The 18689-nt window shown below is 52.4% G+C and overlaps 6 protein-coding genes across 6 annotated transcripts; 3 read left to right on the plus strand and 3 right to left on the minus strand.

The window, feature by feature from the left end:
* Positions 1 to 1225: 1225 nt before the first annotated feature.
* Positions 1226 to 4478, minus strand: BO97DRAFT_395443 (UTP14 family protein). Its single transcript, XM_025694030.1, has 2 exons — positions 1635 to 4478; positions 1226 to 1566 (listed from the first exon to the last, which is right to left on the minus strand). Exons 1-2 carry the CDS (start codon positions 4341 to 4343, stop codon positions 1384 to 1386), a joined length of 2892 nt encoding a protein of 963 aa, XP_025548977.1. The 5' UTR covers positions 4344 to 4478; the 3' UTR covers positions 1226 to 1383.
* A 128-nt stretch (positions 4479 to 4606) lies between these two features.
* Positions 4607 to 5610, plus strand: BO97DRAFT_472133 (mitochondrial 54S ribosomal protein mL41). Its single transcript, XM_025700104.1, has 2 exons — positions 4607 to 4853; positions 4926 to 5610. The coding sequence occupies exons 1-2, from the start codon at positions 4668 to 4670 to the stop codon at positions 5202 to 5204; spliced, it is 465 nt and encodes a 154-aa protein (XP_025548978.1). The 5' UTR covers positions 4607 to 4667; the 3' UTR covers positions 5205 to 5610.
* A 573-nt stretch (positions 5611 to 6183) lies between these two features.
* On the plus strand, positions 6184 to 10309 carry BO97DRAFT_445130 (HECT-type E3 ubiquitin-protein ligase). Its single transcript, XM_025698515.1, has 2 exons — positions 6184 to 9315; positions 9375 to 10309. The coding sequence occupies exons 1-2, from the start codon at positions 6334 to 6336 to the stop codon at positions 10044 to 10046; spliced, it is 3654 nt and encodes a 1217-aa protein (XP_025548979.1). The 5' UTR covers positions 6184 to 6333; the 3' UTR covers positions 10047 to 10309.
* Positions 10310 to 11457: 1148 nt separating this feature from the next.
* On the plus strand, positions 11458 to 13899 carry pab1 (polyadenylate-binding protein; the record flags this gene model as incomplete). The annotated part of the gene is made up of 3 exons (XM_025691958.1): positions 11458 to 12981; positions 13037 to 13665; positions 13740 to 13899. The coding sequence occupies 3 exons, from the start codon at positions 11458 to 11460 to the stop codon at positions 13897 to 13899; spliced, it is 2313 nt and encodes a 770-aa protein (XP_025548980.1).
* Positions 13900 to 14584: 685 nt separating this feature from the next.
* On the minus strand, positions 14585 to 16175 carry BO97DRAFT_427036 (transcription factor domain-containing protein; the record flags this gene model as incomplete). The annotated part of the gene is made up of 3 exons (XM_025697174.1): positions 14585 to 14936; positions 15397 to 15782; positions 15846 to 16175. 3 exons carry the CDS (start codon positions 16173 to 16175, stop codon positions 14585 to 14587), a joined length of 1068 nt encoding a protein of 355 aa, XP_025548981.1.
* Positions 16176 to 17298: 1123 nt separating this feature from the next.
* Positions 17299 to 18495, minus strand: BO97DRAFT_457433 (isocitrate/isopropylmalate dehydrogenase family protein; the record flags this gene model as incomplete). The annotated part of the gene is made up of 2 exons (XM_025699206.1): positions 17299 to 18181; positions 18249 to 18495. 2 exons carry the CDS (start codon positions 18493 to 18495, stop codon positions 17328 to 17330), a joined length of 1101 nt encoding a protein of 366 aa, XP_025548982.1. The 3' UTR covers positions 17299 to 17327.
* Between the last annotated feature and the right edge of the window lie 194 nt (positions 18496 to 18689).

An 18689-nucleotide genomic window follows, 5' to 3' on the forward strand; every position in this document is an offset into this window, starting at 1 on the left:
AGTATAGATTCCCGTCTCGGCCAACAAGAATCTCAGCAGGCGCGAGATAAACTCCGTTCCGCGTGCAGAAAGAATACCAAGAAAATACTGATCTCCCAAGTCAATTTACTGAAGGGGTATCACAGCGCGTCGATCTGTCCAGGCATCAGCGACCGCGATGGCTATAAAGGCATAACAACAATATGGAACGGAATGCAGGGTCGAGGAGGGGAGGAATGCATTTGGAAAGTCAGGCACAGCGGCAGCGGCGTATGCAGTGCGCCTTGAGACCTGGAGTCCGGCCCCGAACTGCATGGGTATGTGCATGGGATCTGGATGGTTAAAGTTTACAGGTAGACCGTAGACAGATGATGAGAGCAGATGATTGCAGTTGTACATACAATTATGGACAAACTGACAGTAAGTGTGTATGTAGTCGGTAGTGTAGAAGTAATCTAGAAATGTAAGCCTGGAGATGATGGGGAGGGGATGAATTGAACCAGGGACGGGGCAGAAAGCATGACGGCAAGCGCTTGCGGGATGGAGCCGGGAAGGAGTGGAGCCCTAGGAACAAGGCAGCAGTATCAACATCTAGTACCTTACAATCAACACAATACTTACAACAACTGAATAATACTTACATGCGACCCCTCCCTCTGACCACCACTTGCTCATTATCATCCTCCTCTAGCTTGACTCTTCTAAGATTGTCATCCTTCCTTGAATCAACTACAGTCTCAATATTACAGTACTCTCACCGTGCCTTTCCACTCAAGACACCAACCAGCCTTTACGAAGGCTGGAAGGAATGTTCCCCCATACTAAAGAGAGCCTAAGTCTAATGTGTGCCTCCCCAGCCATCACTCGGCACATTCCACCAGACACGACACAAATCCAGATCAATCGGGATTGATGTGCCTGTGTCCATGGTTCGTTTCAACGCCAACGTCCATGTGGCCCGGCCTGCAGCCCCCGAGCTGGCTGGATCATGAGGCTGACGGTTCACCCGACCAGATCATCTCTAGCCAAGACACTGCTACTCCAACAACTTTAAATTCAAATGGGGATGACCAACCCCGGAGACTATCACCATGTGCGGTGTCACTATTCTTCTTCTGCTGCCTCCAGGAGGCAGATGCTTATCGACGATCGCATGCACTTACATAGACTCTTGCACGTTGCTTATTGCCGCATCATGCGGGGATCGCTGCAGAATCAACTTTTTAGTCAGTATTCATTTAGCTGACTTGGTATCATGACCCAATTCCACACTACACTCAATCATGAAGACAATGTACAACATGGACAGGACGGTACAACCCCTGCCCAACCCGACAAAATGAGAAAACCCCCGCCAATATCCCGTAAAAGCCACTGACCGGCAGCCAAAGTATTGAAATGCATTTAGGCCATAGGCTTCTGCATCGGCTTGATGACACCCTGTTTGATCATCACGCGCGGCTTGGTTGCACTCTGGAAAGTTTCCTTGGTAGACCATTCAGGTCCCATAGGCAGACGGAGAGACCGTTCATATTGCTGTCTGTTCTCGAATGGGTGAGGAAGCTGAGTAGCCATATACTTGTTGTTCTGGGAAGGCACAAGGCATTAGCTCTGAATTCACATGTAATTGACCTCGAAAACGTGGTTATGCTTACCTTCTTAATCCGTTTCTCATTGATGATGACTCGGGATAGCTTAGCATCTTTCCGGTCTTCAGGCTTCACACCCTCCACCTTGGTCAAGAAACGCTTTTGGCGCTTTTGTTGTTTCTTACTAATGCCATCACCAGCCCAGCTGCCCCAGCCAGGTAGAGTGTTGTCAATCACCTGGTCATCCTCGTCTCTGATGGTGTCAAGCTTCTCTTGCTCGAAGTCCTGCACAACCTCGTCGCCCGCAAACGCTCTCTTCACGAGGTCGTGGTTCTTGAGAAGTACTGGTACATCGTCTTCGTCGCTGTCGTAGTCTTCTGCATCGAGCTTCTTGCTTGTCGCAGCTGGCTTCTTTTGAACTTTAGAAACACCCTTGGCACCAGCATTACTTGGTTTGGCATCTTCAAGCGTTATGTCGACAGTCTGCTGAGAGTCGTCGGCTGTCACTCGGCGATTGTTCCTGGTAGTCTGCACCAACCATGGGTTTTCCTCGACGGGGGATTCCCCTCGCTCTGCAAATTGGCTCGAAGGCCGAGCATTGCTTTTGTTTTTGCTCGGGGCTGGTTCTTTCTTCTGCGGACGATCCAGGACGATCTTGACGTCCTGATCCACCTCGTGCACATCAGGCTCATCGTCAGATCCCGGAGCTTCCTCGAACTCATTGCGAGGGGCTGCTTGGGTCTTGTTTTGTTTGGCGGACGCCTCCGTTTCAGACTTGCCAAACTTACGTCGTCCGACCTCAGATTCTGCCTCCGACTGAGATTCTTCACCATGTAATTCACGATTGAGACGCCGGATCTCTGCATCGTTTTCTGCTTTGCGTGCAGCCTGTGCGTTCTGCATGAACTTCATATTCATCAAGTTCGCGTGAGGGCCCTTGTACTCCTCATCATCGTCGTCGCCTTCAAGTTTGCTGAGTTTCTGGCGAATCTTGCGCTTCTCCGCATCCGAGGCAGCCTCCTCGTCCCAGGGATCCTCGTCCTCCGACTCGGAGCTGGAAGAACCGAGATAATCTTCATCACCATTTGTGACCCGCTTGCCTTCAATTCTCTTGCGTAGTTCCTCTTCGCGCAAGGCTTGATCCTGTGTACCACGTCGAGCGTCTTCGTCCCAAGCCGTGCGGCCAGTTTGCTTCAAGCTCTTCGCCCACTTGCTTTCCTTATGCTTGGAACCCATTCTCGCCTCCGCTCTTAATCGCTCGTTCTTTTCTCTCTCCATTTCGTCGAGATCAACGCCGGCTTCCAGCAAAGCCTGTCTCTCCTGAAGTTCCATTTTCTCGCGCTCCTTTCGGTGCACACGACGATAAGACTTGCTCTTGATCTTCTTGATTCGTTTCGCTCGTACTTCTTCCCGGAATAAAAGATCACGTCTCTTCCGTAGTTCGGCTCTGCGGGCCTGAATCTCCTCGATAGGTAGCCTACGTTCCTGTGATTCTTCCAGTTCCTGCATCTGGTCTTCGGCCGACTTTCCGTTCGTCTCTGCAAGTCCGCTCTCGACAAGAATATTCTGGATTGTGCTTTCGAGGTCCGTCCGGGGTTTGGGGGCGCTCATACGATGCACCTGATTCGCATCGGGGTCGGGCAAGGGGAACATAAGATGCTCGGCCCGGCGATTAGCCTTGACGGTCTCAAGCCATCGGTCAAGTGTTTCCTTGCTCTTATCATATGCGGCTGCGCGGTCGAGGCGATCTTGTTGACGCTTTGCAAGGGGAGCATCCAATTTGCCAGGGATTCCGGAGGACTTCTTCGGGGCAGATGCTTCGGAGTCGACGTGCTTCAGCGAGCTTTTGAGTCGAGAGTCCGTGATGGAAGGGAGCAGGTCGGCAACGGTTAGTTTACGCGTAGAAGCCAAGCCAAATTCTGTAGGGGTCCCATGTTCTTGACCGCCACCTGTCTTTCGGTTCGGTTTGGAGGCAGTTTGGGTATTCATTGAGTCGACAAAGCTCTGTAGTTTCGCGAGGCCATGCTGTTGGTCGCCGTCATCCTCGTCTTCGGAGAAGGATAGATCGCTTTCATCATCGGAGTCGCTTTCTTCGGTTCCGCTGGCGTATTCTTCCGAATCGTCGCTTTCTGCCGCCTGCTTCGACTTCTTCTTCGCCTTCTTGGCCTCCGCTTCCTCCTCTGCCTCCATGGCCGTGTTCATGTCCCAAGCAGTAGCCAAATCAACTGCGTCCTCTCCGAGATCATCATCTTCGTCTAGCTCGTCGTCGTCGTCTTCCTCGGACTCATCCACATCTTCAGAGAGGGTAATCTCACGAGTGCGCTTCTTCTTCTCGGGTAATTTCTGTTTCGGCTTGGAACTGCCACGAAAAGTGAAGCTCTCGAATCGCTCCTCGTCACTAGAGCCCAAAGCTTCGTCACTGTCGATATCCTCATCATCGTCGCTGTCAACCTCTCCCAGTCTCCACCTGTTTCCTTCACCGTCGCTGCCAAAATTAGATCCCATCTCCGAATCGTCATCGCCGGTTCGACGGCGCTTGTTATCCGGCGTGTCCGAATCTTCGGGGTCGCGACCGATGTTCCGCTTGCGTTTGAACTGATCATCTTCCTCGCCAAAGCGACTCCGTCGCATCTTGACTTTCGTGGGATATTGACTTTCGGCGATAGAGAAAGCATTAAGCATCTTTGAGGACGTCTTCTTCTGGGCTGGTTTCTTGGAGGACTGGTCTCGGTCCCGGTCCTTCGGACCGCGCAGTTGCGTCTGCTTGCGAGGCATGGTTGTTGGACCTCGCACTTGGGAGGCGCTGTGATCGGGGAATTATTTATGTGGAGGTAAAAGCAATGAAAATCTCGGCGTGTCGTATATTAAGTAGATCACACGCACCGAGGTTGTGCAGAGGTGCTGTGTACTTGACTGCAATACAGTTGATTTTTTTTCTGTCTAATGCGGAACAAGAAAAAAAGGTCTTGGCGGGGCGGAGATACTCCTAGCGCCGCCCGACTTCCAGAAGAGCCTTTTTGTCCGCTAACCGTCCGTCCGCATTCTCCGCAGTCATTGAACGCGAAAGGCCCAAGACCGTCGACCGCCCATATTTGCACCATGTTCAAGCCGACCAAGCCGTTGATGCGCATGCGCCTGCGCCTGACCACGAAACAGGTCAATGGCGGTTACTACAAGGGAAACCGGACCGGCGCCATGGGTTATTTCGCTAAGAACGGATCCTACGTGATCGATTGGAAGAAAGTCCGCACATATGTCGTTCCCGAGGCTTTGGACCAATTCAAGGTATGAGGCTCTTCTCCTTCTTCCTTTATAAATCGACGAAACAAAATCCCTAACGTGTCAATCCATAATCAGCTCACCCCGTTCGTCACGAAAGTCATGGACCCGACGCAATCCAAGTACATCCGCGAGATCGAGAAAAACGACAAGATGATTACGATCGAGCGTGCTCTCGGGGGCAAGGACTATCTGGATATGTGGGCATTGGACAACGGCCGCGAGGTCCTCGAACAGGAGATCGCAGACAGGGAGCTCATAGAACTCGAGCATCAGAAGGCTCAGAATGCGGCTCAGAAGGCGACTAAGAAGGCTAGGAAGGCCAAGAAGGCTGCCGCGGCCCAAGCGACTCAATAGACGACATCATGAAACATTCACACCGAATTCTCTTCCTTCCCGGGCCACTTCACTTGCCCTGTTTCTGGCCGGCGCAGTCTCCTTGATCACAGCGGCGACTGATGAGGTGCTATGACAGTCACGCCGGGGGACGTTCCGGCTTATTCTAAGGATCTACATCCGCCGACATGTGTTGGGTTTGTATCATATGTATAGTAGTTTGTGGTGCTAGATGATGGGCGACATGATCCACTTGGGCTACATCGGCTAGGGCGCAGCGAGAAGACAGATCATCATCGCCTTCCGGGTCAGCATTTCATCAATGCATGTATTGGTTTTGGGGCGTATCTCGGGTTTTTTTTTGCCATTCAGCAAGTGATTATACAATCTTGCTTTCTTCCAATACAGGACTGTCCAAAATCGAGTGAAATGGCTCCTTGATATAGGGATAAACACTTGGCTTCTGAGCTGCTCGTGACTACTAGTATCGAGAGATCACGTCGAAGGTGAAGGTCGTAAATTTCCGTTTCCGCTGACCTGGTGTGATTTGCAAGTCATTGGCTAGTCTGCATGCAAACATGATGATAGGGAAGTGCTGGAAGATCAGGTTGTTAGTGAATGCACGATAAGTATATATATTGCGGTGTGGACGTGTGCAGATTCAATTTCACCCGCCAGGCATATTGCTACAAAGTACGTCTTCGGTTTACATTTACAGTATCAAGCAAACCTGTTGCCTACCTGATTCTAGCACCATCGATATATGTCTCGATAAGCCAACACCAGCATCAGATGGGTTTGTAATCTGCAGCAAATGCAAGTTCAAGTCCTAGGCTCTGTGGCGTTGTGAAAAGTGGAACTAAGCCAACGCAGCGACCGAGAGTGCGTGGCCGTAAGGCAGCTCCGCACCTGCAAGACCAAGTCGGCGGCGCAGTAGTTCAGTTATGGCGGGTTGGCATAAGAATGGCCCAATTCATCATCCACACCCCATTTCCCCTGCAACGCTTCGCTGCATATCCGGGACACTTCCTTACGTATTGCGGCATGGGGCCGTCTGTGTCATGTTCATCAACTCCCCCACAATAAACCTCACCCTGTCAGATCGATCATTGCTTCCTCCAGACACGAACGACGTGAACTCCGGCAAGCAATGTTCCAGTCATTTACGGGGAACTCCCGCCGTCCGCGGCAGGTCAACCTTGGAGGCCGCAACACGAACCCTTTCGCCGCATACCCCTCCGGCAGACAGAATCCCCATGGCGCGGGGCCTCAGAACACCCTTGCAATTGCCCAGCAGGAACGGTTACTGAGACAGCAGGAGAGGGAGCGGTTGGGGGCGACTCGGATCATACAACGGACCTGGAGGGGCTATCGAAGTCGGAAGATAACGCGCGGTGTGTGGCGCACCGAGTGGGATGCTACGGAGAAGCACACAACAGGGGGGCTCTTGTCCTTCGAGAACCTCCCCAAGCAGCAGGATGTCTTTCCCCCAAACTCTTACCGCTATGGGACGGCGGCAGCTTGTCTGTCACAGCTGCGCCTGCTGGTGCATTTCTTGGAACCGTGGAGTAGCGACGATGTTGTCCGGTTGGTGTACTTCTCGAGTGTCTTCCAGAAGACCTTGCATGAGATTCCGACGATAGCGACCGAAGGAGAATGGACGACGCCTTTGAACCGTCTGGCGAGATTGACGCTTCGTGTGCTCCGTACCCCGACGCTGCCGGCCTTCGCGGTCGGCCCCCTTCTCCAGCTGCTCGTCTTTCTCACGGGTCTTATACCGAAGCAAATGGCCCGCCTCGCTCATGAGTATTATTCTGTCATGGTGACCCTCACGACGGATGAGAAATACCAACTTCCCAGAGAGAGCCTCGTCGAGTGCGTTCTAGCTGTGCTTCGGCCCATCACCTCCGAAACTCTTACAGCCTATGAGTGGTTTGCGAAGTGCTACTTGACGATCGCAGATCTCCCGCAGTATCTCGGTAGCTTGGATAGCCTGGCCAACAATATCAACTACAAGCTTTTGACCTCGGCTTTGGGTCCATTGCAGTCGTATTTTCGTGATCGTCAACGTGAGGATACAGATTCTTGTCTCTGGATGCTCGCCTACTTTATCTACTTCCATCGCTATGCATTGGGAAGCCAGGCTGGCCAGCAGGCTCCAGATTCTAGCTTCGTGAAGGTTGTGTCTGAGTTGCTGAACTCCACTGCAATCCACATATCACGCCGTATGGAGCCGGATGACTCTAATGGCATGGATGACGACTCCGAAAAAGTCCCGCTGCATCCTTTCATCAAAGATCAACTTGTCAGTCTTCTCAATCAAAGCAGTATTACAGGTCTTCTCTCTCAACTCCAGTCCACACACCTCTCTCAAGGTGAGCTGGCAGATTCTCAGTCGGATGCATCCAGAGAAGCAAAGATCCTTGCTACCTATGCACTGACTTTATTGAGAGTGTTCCCCCGACGCGGCGACGATATCCGCATGTGGCTCTATCTAGGCTCAGCTACATCGGACCAACAAATGCCAGGCCAACAGGGCACGAAAATCCCAGCTATCAAATACTTCTGGCATGCATCTAGATCTAGTCAAATCTTTGCTGCCATTAGCCAGGACTCGACCAAAGTCCTGCCTTTATTGAAGCCCGTAGGCGAGTTGGTGGATCCCAGATTTCGGGGAGTGTCGCAGGAAGAGAGAGATGAAGAATGGACTATCATCCTTCTTTTCCTTGAGCTTTATACGTTTGTGCTCAAGGTGATGGATGACGAAGAATTCTTCTCCAATGAGTCCTCCTTCACTGCGTCCTCCAACACCCGAGTTTCATGGACCAAGGAGAGTGCGTTGCCGCTGACAGACATCAAAGAGATGACGCTTTTCCTTAAGAACCTGGGCTTTACATTGTACTGGAATTCAGCCGATCTGAACGAGCATGAGACTGCTCAGGACGCTGGCGGGATCCGAAGTTACTTCAGCTCTTCCGCACTTCCGCCTGATCCCGTGGCGAGCGTGAGAGAGATCGAGACCAAGAACAAGGAGAAAGGACTTCCTGGCGTCACGGGAATCCCACTTGACTATTTCAAAGGTCTTGTCACGGGTCTACTGAGGATGATTCACGAGCGCGATTCGAGAAGAAAATTCCTTCCTGATGGGCACTGGCTGATGACAAGCCGTTTCGATATGGAAGGATTCATCCCTGCCGTTGTGGCGGAGGAGGAGAATCGACATCAACTTCAGGACGAAGACGACGAAGAACTAGGTGATCTTACAACCGATGCCCTTTTTGAGCAATCCCTAGGGCTTATTGGTACCGGCCGTGCCCAGCAAACGCGTCGAGTAGAGGCTCTCAGGCGTCGACAACAACAAGCGGCTCGCCGAAAGCAGCTCGAGGCTGTAGCCCCGCGACTTGAAATTCTGAGGAATATGCCGTTCTTCATTCCCTTCGCAACAAGAGTTCAGATTTTCCGCGAGTTCATATATCGCGATCAAATCCGGAGGAGGCATGGCTTTGTTGATCCAGACGCTTGGCGTATGTCCGTGGCCGACGCCACCATGGGCCGTATGATTGACGGGCGCTCTGCTGCGCACGATGTTCTAAGTCGGCACCATGCGAATATCAGACGTGAGAGTGTGTTTGAAGATGCGTTCGAGGAGTTCTACGAGCTTGGAGAAGGTCTCAAGGAGCCGATCCAGATCACCTTCATTGACAAGTGGAACAATGCGGAAGCTGGTATTGACGGCGGTGGTGTGACCAAGGAGTTCCTAACCAGTGTCACCAGTGAAGCCTTCAAATCCACCAGTGATCTGAGCTTGTTTGAAGAGAACGACCAACACCTGCTCTACCCTAACCCGGCAGCGGTCGAGCAACGGAAAGAGCTATTAAGGGGTGTGGGCCTCCATGAGGACAGCCCGATTTGGAAGGAGAAAGTACGGGAATTGCTCAGACGCTATGAGTTCCTGGGACGCATCATTGGCAAGTGCATGTATGAAGGCATCTTAGTTGATGTCAACTTCGCGCCGTTCTTCCTGCTCAAATGGGCGTTGACGGGGGGAGCAGGGTCAGCTCAACGAGAATCTGCATACCGTGCTAACCTCAACGACCTCAAGGACTTGGACCAAGGACTGTATCAAGGCTTGGTGAGTTCAAATCATGATACCATTTTGTGCTACAGTGGCTAATCCTTCTCTGATTGCAGCTCCAACTGAAGAACTACCCGGGAGATGTGGAAGACTTCTCCTTGAATTTCACCATTACCGATACTATCCCAATTCCCAATGTCGGCAATCGAACGATCACTCGCGAGCTGAAAAGCCAGGGATCCGACATACCTGTCACCAACCAAAACCGACTGGTCTACATCTCCTACATCGCTCGCTATCGCCTCCAGGCCCAGCCTGCGCTGCAGACGAACGCCTTCCTACAAGGACTGGGACAGATTATACAGCCATCATGGCTGTCGATGTTCAACCAGACGGAGCTGCAGACGCTGGTCAGCGGGGATAGAGGGGAAATCGATGTCGCCGATCTGAGACGTAACACTCTGTACGGCGGGGTGTACACAATCGGAGACGACAATGAAGAACACCCGACGATCAAGCTATTCTGGGAAGTATTGGAGAGGATGACAAACGAACAAAGGCAGAAGGTGCTTCGGTTTGTGACGTCGACTCCTCGGGCGCCTTTGTTGGGTTTCAGCCATCTCAACCCCCGCTTCAGCATCCGGGACTCAAGCGAGGACCAGGAGCGGCTGCCCAGCACCAGTACCTGTGTGAATCTGCTTAAGCTTCCACGGTACAGCAGTGCTGACGTCTTACGGGAGAAACTTCTTTATGCTGTCAACTCTGGAGCCGGCTTCGACTTGAGCTGAGCTTTGAGAAGTGCTTTTTGTCTTTTGCAAATAGAGCTTTGTACACGCGTGTAATGGTGTGTATTGAATGGACCTTTGAATCGAGTTGCATAGCTGAGGCGTCATGGCGAATTACCTATCTATCATTGTTCTTGTCGTTCTTTTGTTTTTGTTCTTTGCTCATCATGGTCCTGTCTTGCACCCAAGAGTATGGATCATAATTTGTTTCAATTCCGGAATAGCTTTTAGTTACCAACATGGCGGAACAAGAACAAATGAGAAACCGAAAACATGTTTATATACATAAGTCACTGTGCAGTTATGATTGTTGACTTCAATTCTTTGCCGCTGGAAGCTAAAGTCACTAAAGACAAACAATGCCGCAAAGAGCCGTTGAAGCGGCGACGACTTATCCCTAATTCGGTTTAGCGCAGGCGTCGGACCCAAAGAGAGAAAGAGAAAATTCTCTCTTTGACTTTTCCAGAACAGTGTAAAAAATTAAGAAAAAGTGAGTGAAAAAAAGAGAGACAGACCAAAAAAAAAAAAAAGAAAGAAGAAAAAAAAAAGGTTGTTTCATTCTTCGCCGTCTTTTTTCTCTCTCTTGTCCTCCTCTTTCCTTCTCTCTCTCTCTCTCTTTTCCCTTCTCTCTCCATCCGCTCTTCTTTCTTTTCCTCCTTCCCCAAAAAACAATAAAAGCCTTTTCTGCTGCCTCATCCCCAGCAATCTTCTTCCCCCCTTCTTCTCTTCCCTTTCCCATATTTCTCTCCCCCTTATTTTCGATTCCCCCATCGGAAAAAAAATCCCTAAAAAAACCGGAAAACATACAAAAAAACTAAAGTATAGCTCCCCTCTTCCCCTCCTCCTTCTATCACTCACTCTCGTGATCTGGTGGTGGTGGTGCCGACTGTCACTTTTTTCCCACTACTTCCCCCAACTGTGCGGTGTGTGTGTGTGTGTGTGTGTGCGTGCGTGCGTGCAGCTGGAGAACTCTTACCACTCAACACCTCCCCTTGTCCCGCCATTGCTTCATCTTCATCTACCTCGTGCTATCGTGTTCTGCTTCTTCATCCTACTGTGGTCTGTTATCTCGTTATCTCGACTGTCCTCCAGACTTGCCTGGTGTCCCATCTAGGTTGTACGTCTGTCGCGTTGATCGTCAACTACCCTCCTTCCCCCCCCACTACACCAGACCTCGCTTGTGCTGTCTCTATCCTTCATTGAGAAGAAGGACAGTGTCTTCATCCCTGACATCGCGCATTTGCCTTGCCTATTACTCCTGCCTGGCTGCTTCATTATCGAATCAAGTTGTTTGAACTATACTTGGTGGCTTGTGATTCTCGCTTACAGCCGAAGCCCTCCGCTTCCGCTGCCTGGGTCTAATCGACTTGAATTTCCGCTAACCTGCCTCCTCTTCAACAGTAACACCACAAAAATGTCTGCTGACGCTGCTACCACCCCCGCCGCTGACAACACTGTCAACGGCGCCCCCGAGGCCAGCCCTGCTGCTGCTGCCCCCAGCGAAGCCCCCGAGGTCACTGCTGTTGAGAACGCCGCTCCTGCTCCCAACAACAACCAGCCTCACTCCGCCTCCCTCTATGTCGGTGAACTCGACCCCTCCGTCACTGAGGCTATGCTCTATGAGCTCTTCTCCTCCATTGGCCAGGTTGCCTCTATCCGTGTGTGCCGTGACGCCGTTACCAGACGCTCCCTCGGATATGCCTACGTCAACTACAACAACACCGCCGACGGTGAGCGCGCCCTCGAGGACCTGAACTACACCTTGATCAAGGGCAAGCCCTGCCGTATCATGTGGTCCCAGCGTGACCCCGCCCTCCGCAAGACTGGTCAGGGCAACGTCTTCATCAAGAACCTCGACAGTGCTATCGACAACAAGGCTCTCCACGATACCTTTGCTGCCTTCGGTAACATTCTGAGCTGCAAGGTCGCTCAGGATGAGTTCGGCAACTCCAAGGGCTACGGTTTCGTTCACTACGAGACCGCCGAGGCTGCCAACAACGCCATCAAGCACGTCAACGGCATGTTGCTGAACGACAAGAAGGTCTTCGTCGGCCACCACATCTCCAAGAAGGACCGTCAGAGCAAGTTCGAGGAGATGAAGGCTAACTTCACCAACGTCTACATCAAGAACCTGGATGCTGATATCGACGACGAGGAGTTCCGCAAGCTCTTCGAGCAGTTCGGTGAGATCACCTCCGCCACCCTGAGCCGTGACCAGGAGGGCAAGAGCCGTGGCTTCGGTTTCGTCAACTTCTCTACCCACGACAGCGCGCAGGCCGCCGTCGAAGAGATGAATGAGAAGGAGATCCGTACCCAGAAGCTCTACGTTGGCCGTGCCCAGAAGAAGCACGAGCGTGAGGAGGAGCTGCGCAAGCAGTACGAGGCTGCCCGCTTGGAGAAGGCCTCCAAGTACCAGGGTGTCAACCTCTACGTTAAGAACTTGACCGATGACGTCGACGACGAGAAGCTGCGCGAGCTCTTCGGACCCTATGGCACCATCACCTCCGCCAAGGTCATGCGCGACAGTGTCAACGGTGAACGCACCCAGTCTCCCGACTCCGCTGGTAAGGAGAAGGAGGCCAACAAGGAGAACGAGAAGGAGGCCGAGGAGGCCGCCGAGAAGGCCGAGGAGAAGGCTGAGGAGAAGGCCGAGGAGAAGGCCAGCGAGTCCTCCGATGAGAAGGACAAGGAGTCCAAGAAGTCCGACAAGAAGGGTCTTGGCAAGAGCAAGGGCTTCGGTTTCGTCTGCTTCAGCAGCCCCGATGAGGCTTCCAAGGCCGTCACTGAGATGAACCAGCGCATGATCAACGGCAAGCCTCTCTACGTTGCTCTTGCTCAGCGCAAGGACGTCCGCAGAAGCCAGCTTGAGGCCAGCATCCAGGCTCGCAACACCATTAGACAGCAGCAGCAGGCCGCTGCCGCTGGCATGCCCCAGCCTGTACGTATCTTCTATGGAACCCCTCCACAGGCACTCTGACTAACATGATTTCCAGTACATGCAGCCCGCCGTCTTCTACGGTCCCGGCCAGCAGGGCTTCATCCCCGCTGGCGGCCAGCGTGGTGGCATGCCCTTCGCTCCTCAGCCCGGTATGGTTATGGGTATCCCCGGTGGACGCCCCGGCCAGTACCCCGGCCCTTTCCCCGGTCAGCAGGGTGGTCGCGGTATGGGCCCCAACCAGCAGATGCCCCCCAACTTCGCTCAGGGTATCCCCATGGGCGCCATGCAGGGCCCTGGTGGCATTCCTAACGGCATGGGCTATCCTCAGATGGGTCAGGTTCAGTTCGGTCGCGGTGCTGGTGGCCGTGGCCAGGTTCCTGGCATGCCCATGGGTCAGGGTATGCGCGGCGGTCCCGGCTACGGCCGTGGTGGTGTTCCCCTTCAGCAGGGCCAGATCCGCCCTGGTCAGGGTGCTCGCGGACAGAACGCTGCCCAGCCCGCTCCTACCCAGGAGGGTGCTGCTGGCGGTTTGAACGCTCAGACTCTCGGTGCCGCTCCTCCCGCTCAGCAGAAGCAGATGCTTGGTGAGGCTCTTTACCCCAAGATCCAGGCCCAGCAGCCCGAGCTTGCCGGCAAGATCACCGGTATGCTTCTCGAGATGGAGAACACTGAGCTCCTCAGCCTGTGAGTATATCCCCGTCTTGTCCTATACTTTCGTACCTCGTTACTCGAATTGAAGCTAATGCATTCACCTATAGTCTTGAGGATGAGGAAGCCCTCCGCGCTAAGGTCGACGAGGCCCTCAGCGTTTATGATGAGTACATGAAGAACAAGGGTGGTGAGCCCGAGGCTGCCGGCGAGGCCGAGAAGCCCAAGGAGGAGGCCAAGGAGACCACGACCGAAGAGAACAAGTCGTAAATTAGTGTCTCAATGCCTACCGCGGTGGCCTGATACTCCAGCCCGCCATGTCGGATTTTTGACTCCCACCTACTTTTGATGACCTCGATTACTCCTTTCTACTCAATTAACGATTTTTCCCCCATTTCTCAAACCTCTCTATTTCCTCCTCGACCATACCTTTTCCACCTTTTCTATCTCTTCCACTTTTTTTTTTTTTTTCCTATTTCCGTCCTGGTCTGATATCCCTGGGTTCCTAAAAGTTACTTTGTGCGTGGTGTCGTCGGGCCTTGTTAAGTGAGCAACATGTTATTGGATCCTTTTTATCATACCATTCAATTTTTTTCCTTCCCACTCTTCAAGGAGCCCAGCCTCCTTTGTGGTCAACCTCTTTCTTTTCACGATTCAATTGATGGAAATGGTGTTGCGCGCAAAACAGGTTGATTCCATGATGCCAGCGGGGAAAAGAAAACTTCGAACTGTGACAAGACTGGGATCGGAGATAAAAGTTGCTTCGGATATGCCATGGTTGTTATTTTGTGTCTTCTTCATTTTTTTCATGTTTATGAACCAGACAATGGGGGGAGAAAGGAAGTTGCGATGTGGCTTAGCTCTCTCTCTTCCCATACCGTCAGAACTTCCAACCTATCTCGTATCCGATGATATGACACGAGTGTAATATAGACTTATGACTTCCTCACGGGATTTATGATCTCTGGTTTATCGCTGTAGAATGCCGTAGGCGATTACGTATGACTAGATTATCATAAGGATGTTTCAATGCATTTATTTGCATTCTTCGCTCTAGAAAGTAGGGATACTGCTGTCCGAACATATCAGCCAGAACATCGAAATTACTCCCCTGCAACAGATCAATCATATCAACGTCCACACCCTCCAGCGCCGAGAATCCCTCCGACAACGACACCCTATCCTCTAATTCGTTGTAGCCACCCCTGCTGGCTCGCTCGTGATGATGGCCAAGCACCCCCGGATCCAGCGATTGTTGCGCCGATGCTGATGCGTCGACATAACTGTTACGTGTCGCCGGTTCCGTTCTACTGTGCTCATTAGTGCTAGTCGCGATGGGTTTATCGATGTCTAGATGGTTTGTCGATGGTGGATCGTGTAAGGTTTGTGGCTGTATAGGTAATGCTCTGCGATGATGGGTGCTCGGTGCTGATCGGGCTGGGGCTTGGTGCTGGTTATTTGGCTTGCGTTTGCGGGTGGTTGAGGGTTGTGTTGTGTTGTTGCTTTTTTGGTGATGATGATGGATGTAGCGGGAGAGGAGGGAGAGGGATCGATGGCATTGTTTGGCTGTTTCCCATTGGTGGGACATGCTTTCGAGAATTGAGAGGCATTTGGTGATTTCTCTGTTTTGGGCGTGAGTATGGGGTGTTTTGTGTTGCGGGGCGTATGAGTGGGCTCTCTCTCTCTCTCTCTTTGTGGTCGGGCTGTGGGGAAGACTATGGAGGAATATAGGGGAGGTTGCAGCTGGAAGAGGATTCAGACACTTACTGGGATGCTTTGGTCAGGACGTATTGTTGCAGCTGGCATGCGGATGCGAGCATGAGACCGGACATCCACGCTGCCGAGAGAAAGCCTGGCCGAAAGAACGCCTGGCCGCTTTCTTGTTGGGTGGTTAGCGCGGAGAGAATCTCCCGCGCGGCTCCGGTGCAGGTTTGAAGGCCAGAACAGAACTCAGGGCTGGACGGGTTGAGGGAAAGCGAGGGCCGGTTGATAAGGAGGATGAGATGTTGGTATAGGACGGTGAAGAAGGGGGCGAAGTTGAAAGGAGTGTTTGGGTCTGTTGCGGCTGTGGCTGCTGCTGCTGCCGCTGGAGTGGAGGAGTCGGAGCATGGACCGGTTGATGTCCGCCTTGCTGCAGAGTCTCGATCGAGAGACTATTCCACCACTTGTGGACATCAGTGATGAGGAAGAGCACGGAGCTGAGGCACGGTGCGTACGAGGATGGACTTGTGGAAGAGCTCGAGCGCGCGTCCCGTTAGTTTGCCCGACTCGACGTAGCTTGCAAACACGAGTTCTCGGCGGTGCTGTTCGTTGTCTGCGGTGGTACTCCTCGATGCCGGATAATTTACTGACGCCGCTGGTTGGCCATACGCTGATCTATCGGGTTGGATCAATTGGTCGGCGGGTGCGATAGGCGATGATCTCGAGGAGCTGGGGGAAAGGGCGCGTCTGATAGCATTGATCCTCTCGTAAGAACCTGGGACATGGATCTCAGAAGCCAGCGGTGGGCAAACGTCGATGTCGGAGTCTTGAATACCAAGCGGCATACCAAGGGTCTGGCTTAGCGATCGATGGCGTATGCAGACCAGAAGATCCTCTTGCGTAGTTGCCGATCATGCGAGGAAAGTTCCTTGTAGCGGAACGGGCAACGATGGAGACCCGCGTGCAGTATGGATCGAAGCATACACCCACCAAAAGTAGACGCTGCCCGAAGTGACATCTTAGCTACAAGATATAGCTGGAAGGCAAGGAGCGCCTGCACAGAGACAAGATCGTGCCTGCAAGAGAGTGTTCCAAATAGGGTATGCATGTTGCTGGACCACTCGATGCGCGATTCCGGAGGGAGATTGATCGTCGGACACAACACACTAGCCAGATTGAACACACACTGGAAGATAGTCGTCCAGCAAGCACTTCGATGCTCTTCTACCGGAGGAGCCTCGGTGGCCGACTGGCGTTCTCCAGAGCATAACGCTTCCATGGCCTATAAGAACGATGGACCATGGAGAAAAGGAAACAGCGGATGCCAGACTTTGAAGTACATCATCATCAGCTCCCGAGCTATGTCCAGCGGTGGAAAGTTCCCCAGACCTGCTGCTACCGTGGGGTCATATCTCCATTGGCGCAGGGAATGGTCATCCCCTGAGCGAGTGGAGATGTTGCGGAAGGCACTGAAGCTGATCGTCGCGCAGGTGGCAGGTCGTCACTGCCCACAAGAGTGTCTTCCGGGGGTGGGAACGTTTGGCTGGAAGACGAAGCATCTAATGGGTCCAAATTTTGGGAAAAGGCCCGTCGAACTGTGTTGACAAAGTATACGCCACTGGAGCTGCCCACAAATTCACTTTCTTCCAGGGAGTGCGCAGTCAAGGATCCAATTTCCGACGGGCCAGACTCGGAATTGGAGTCCGCATCTTGACGGGACCATGGTGTCCTTTCGTAATGTACCCGATCAGAAGAATATTAAGACTTGAGCGAGGTTGACTACCAGACCGATGCGAAGGTCTTCCATGACTTGGAGATCAGTTCAGGAAATGCCGCTCGATACTACTATTTGGATAATTAGTTAGTGTCGCGAACCGCTTAGTAAGAATGGTCCGTGCATCCTCGTCAAATGCATTAAAATGGTTTCATTGATTGTTCTGCCATGCATAAACTGGCAATGGCTATATAAGTTGACATAAGTTGACAATATATCAGATTTAAGCTTGATTGGCCGCCAATTGTTCAATCTCCTTCTTAATTGCATCGACAACGCCTCGAGTGTTGACAGTGCCTCCAAGATCTGCCGTCAAGATTCCAGCCGCGCACACTTTCTCAACACAGTCCATTAACTTCTTAGCAGCCTCCTTCTCACCCAGCCATTGCAGCATCTCTGCAGCAGACCAGAAAGTAGCCACTGGGTTGGCGATCCCTTTACCCATAATATCGAAGGCACTTCCGTGTACCGGCTCAAAGATCGAAGGATTTTTACGCGTAGGATCCAGGTTTGCCGAAGGAGCCACGCCAATCGAACCGGCGAGCCCAGCAGCGAGGTCCGACAGGATATCCATGTGCAAGTTTGTGCCCACGATGGTGTCTAAAGACTGCGGCTTGTTTACCATACGGATGGTCATGGCATCCACCAACATTTTGCCCCAGGTCACGTCGGGGAACTCCTTGGATACCTCCTCTGCGATCCTGTCCCAGAGGACCATACCGTATCGCATGGCGTTACTTCTGGTCACCACGGTGAGATGGCGACGCGGCCTCGAGCATGCGGTCTCAAAGGCAAACCGCATGATTCTCTCGATGGCGACTCGCGTGAAGATCGCGACTTCCGTCGCAGTCTCCCATGGCTGATTGATATGATTGATCCCACCTTGACCACAGTATTCGCCTTCCGAATTCTCCCGAGCAAGCATCCAGTCGATTCCTTCAATTGCGGTGGCTAGATGCGATTTGGTGCCCGGAAAAGTGCGCACCGGACGTACGTTGGCATAGAGCTGCAGGGGGCCACGGATGGCCAAGAGAAGGCCCCAGAGGGAGACATGATCAGGGACATCCAAGGGGTTGGCTGTCAGTATCACTGCACGGCTAATGAACGTTGTTCTAGCGATAGCGATAGGGTATGGGCTAAGTACCTGGGTGTCCTACGGATCCGAACAAACCTGCGTCAAATCTCCGCAGAACGTCCAGGGCGTCCTCGGACACATAGCGACCGTGCTGCTTGTAGTATTCCGTCCCCCATGAGGTGTGCTCGAATTCAATGTCGAAGGTACCGAGGGTTTGCGCGAGTTTGTTGACTACTTCGATGGTCGCACTGACCACTTCCAAGCCTATCCCGTCACCAGGGATCGATGCAATGCGGTAGGAGGGCTTTCCAGCCATTATGTTGTCCCGAGAAGTAGATTGTGAGAGTGAATCTGAACTCGTTCATATGAGTGTGAGCATGCATTGTTATTCAACTTGTTTATTCTATACATCCTATGTCGTATAAAGTTCTGCCTTAATGTTCATCCTGTCGCATTCAATGGGGAATGTATGCGCTTGGCTTGCATCTAAGACTATTCATCGCCAAGCCA

The sequence above is a fragment of the Aspergillus homomorphus genome, assembly GCF_003184865.1.
Source record: "Aspergillus homomorphus CBS 101889 unplaced genomic scaffold BO97scaffold_34, whole genome shotgun sequence".
Lineage (NCBI taxonomy): Eukaryota > Fungi > Ascomycota > Eurotiomycetes > Eurotiales > Aspergillaceae > Aspergillus > Aspergillus homomorphus.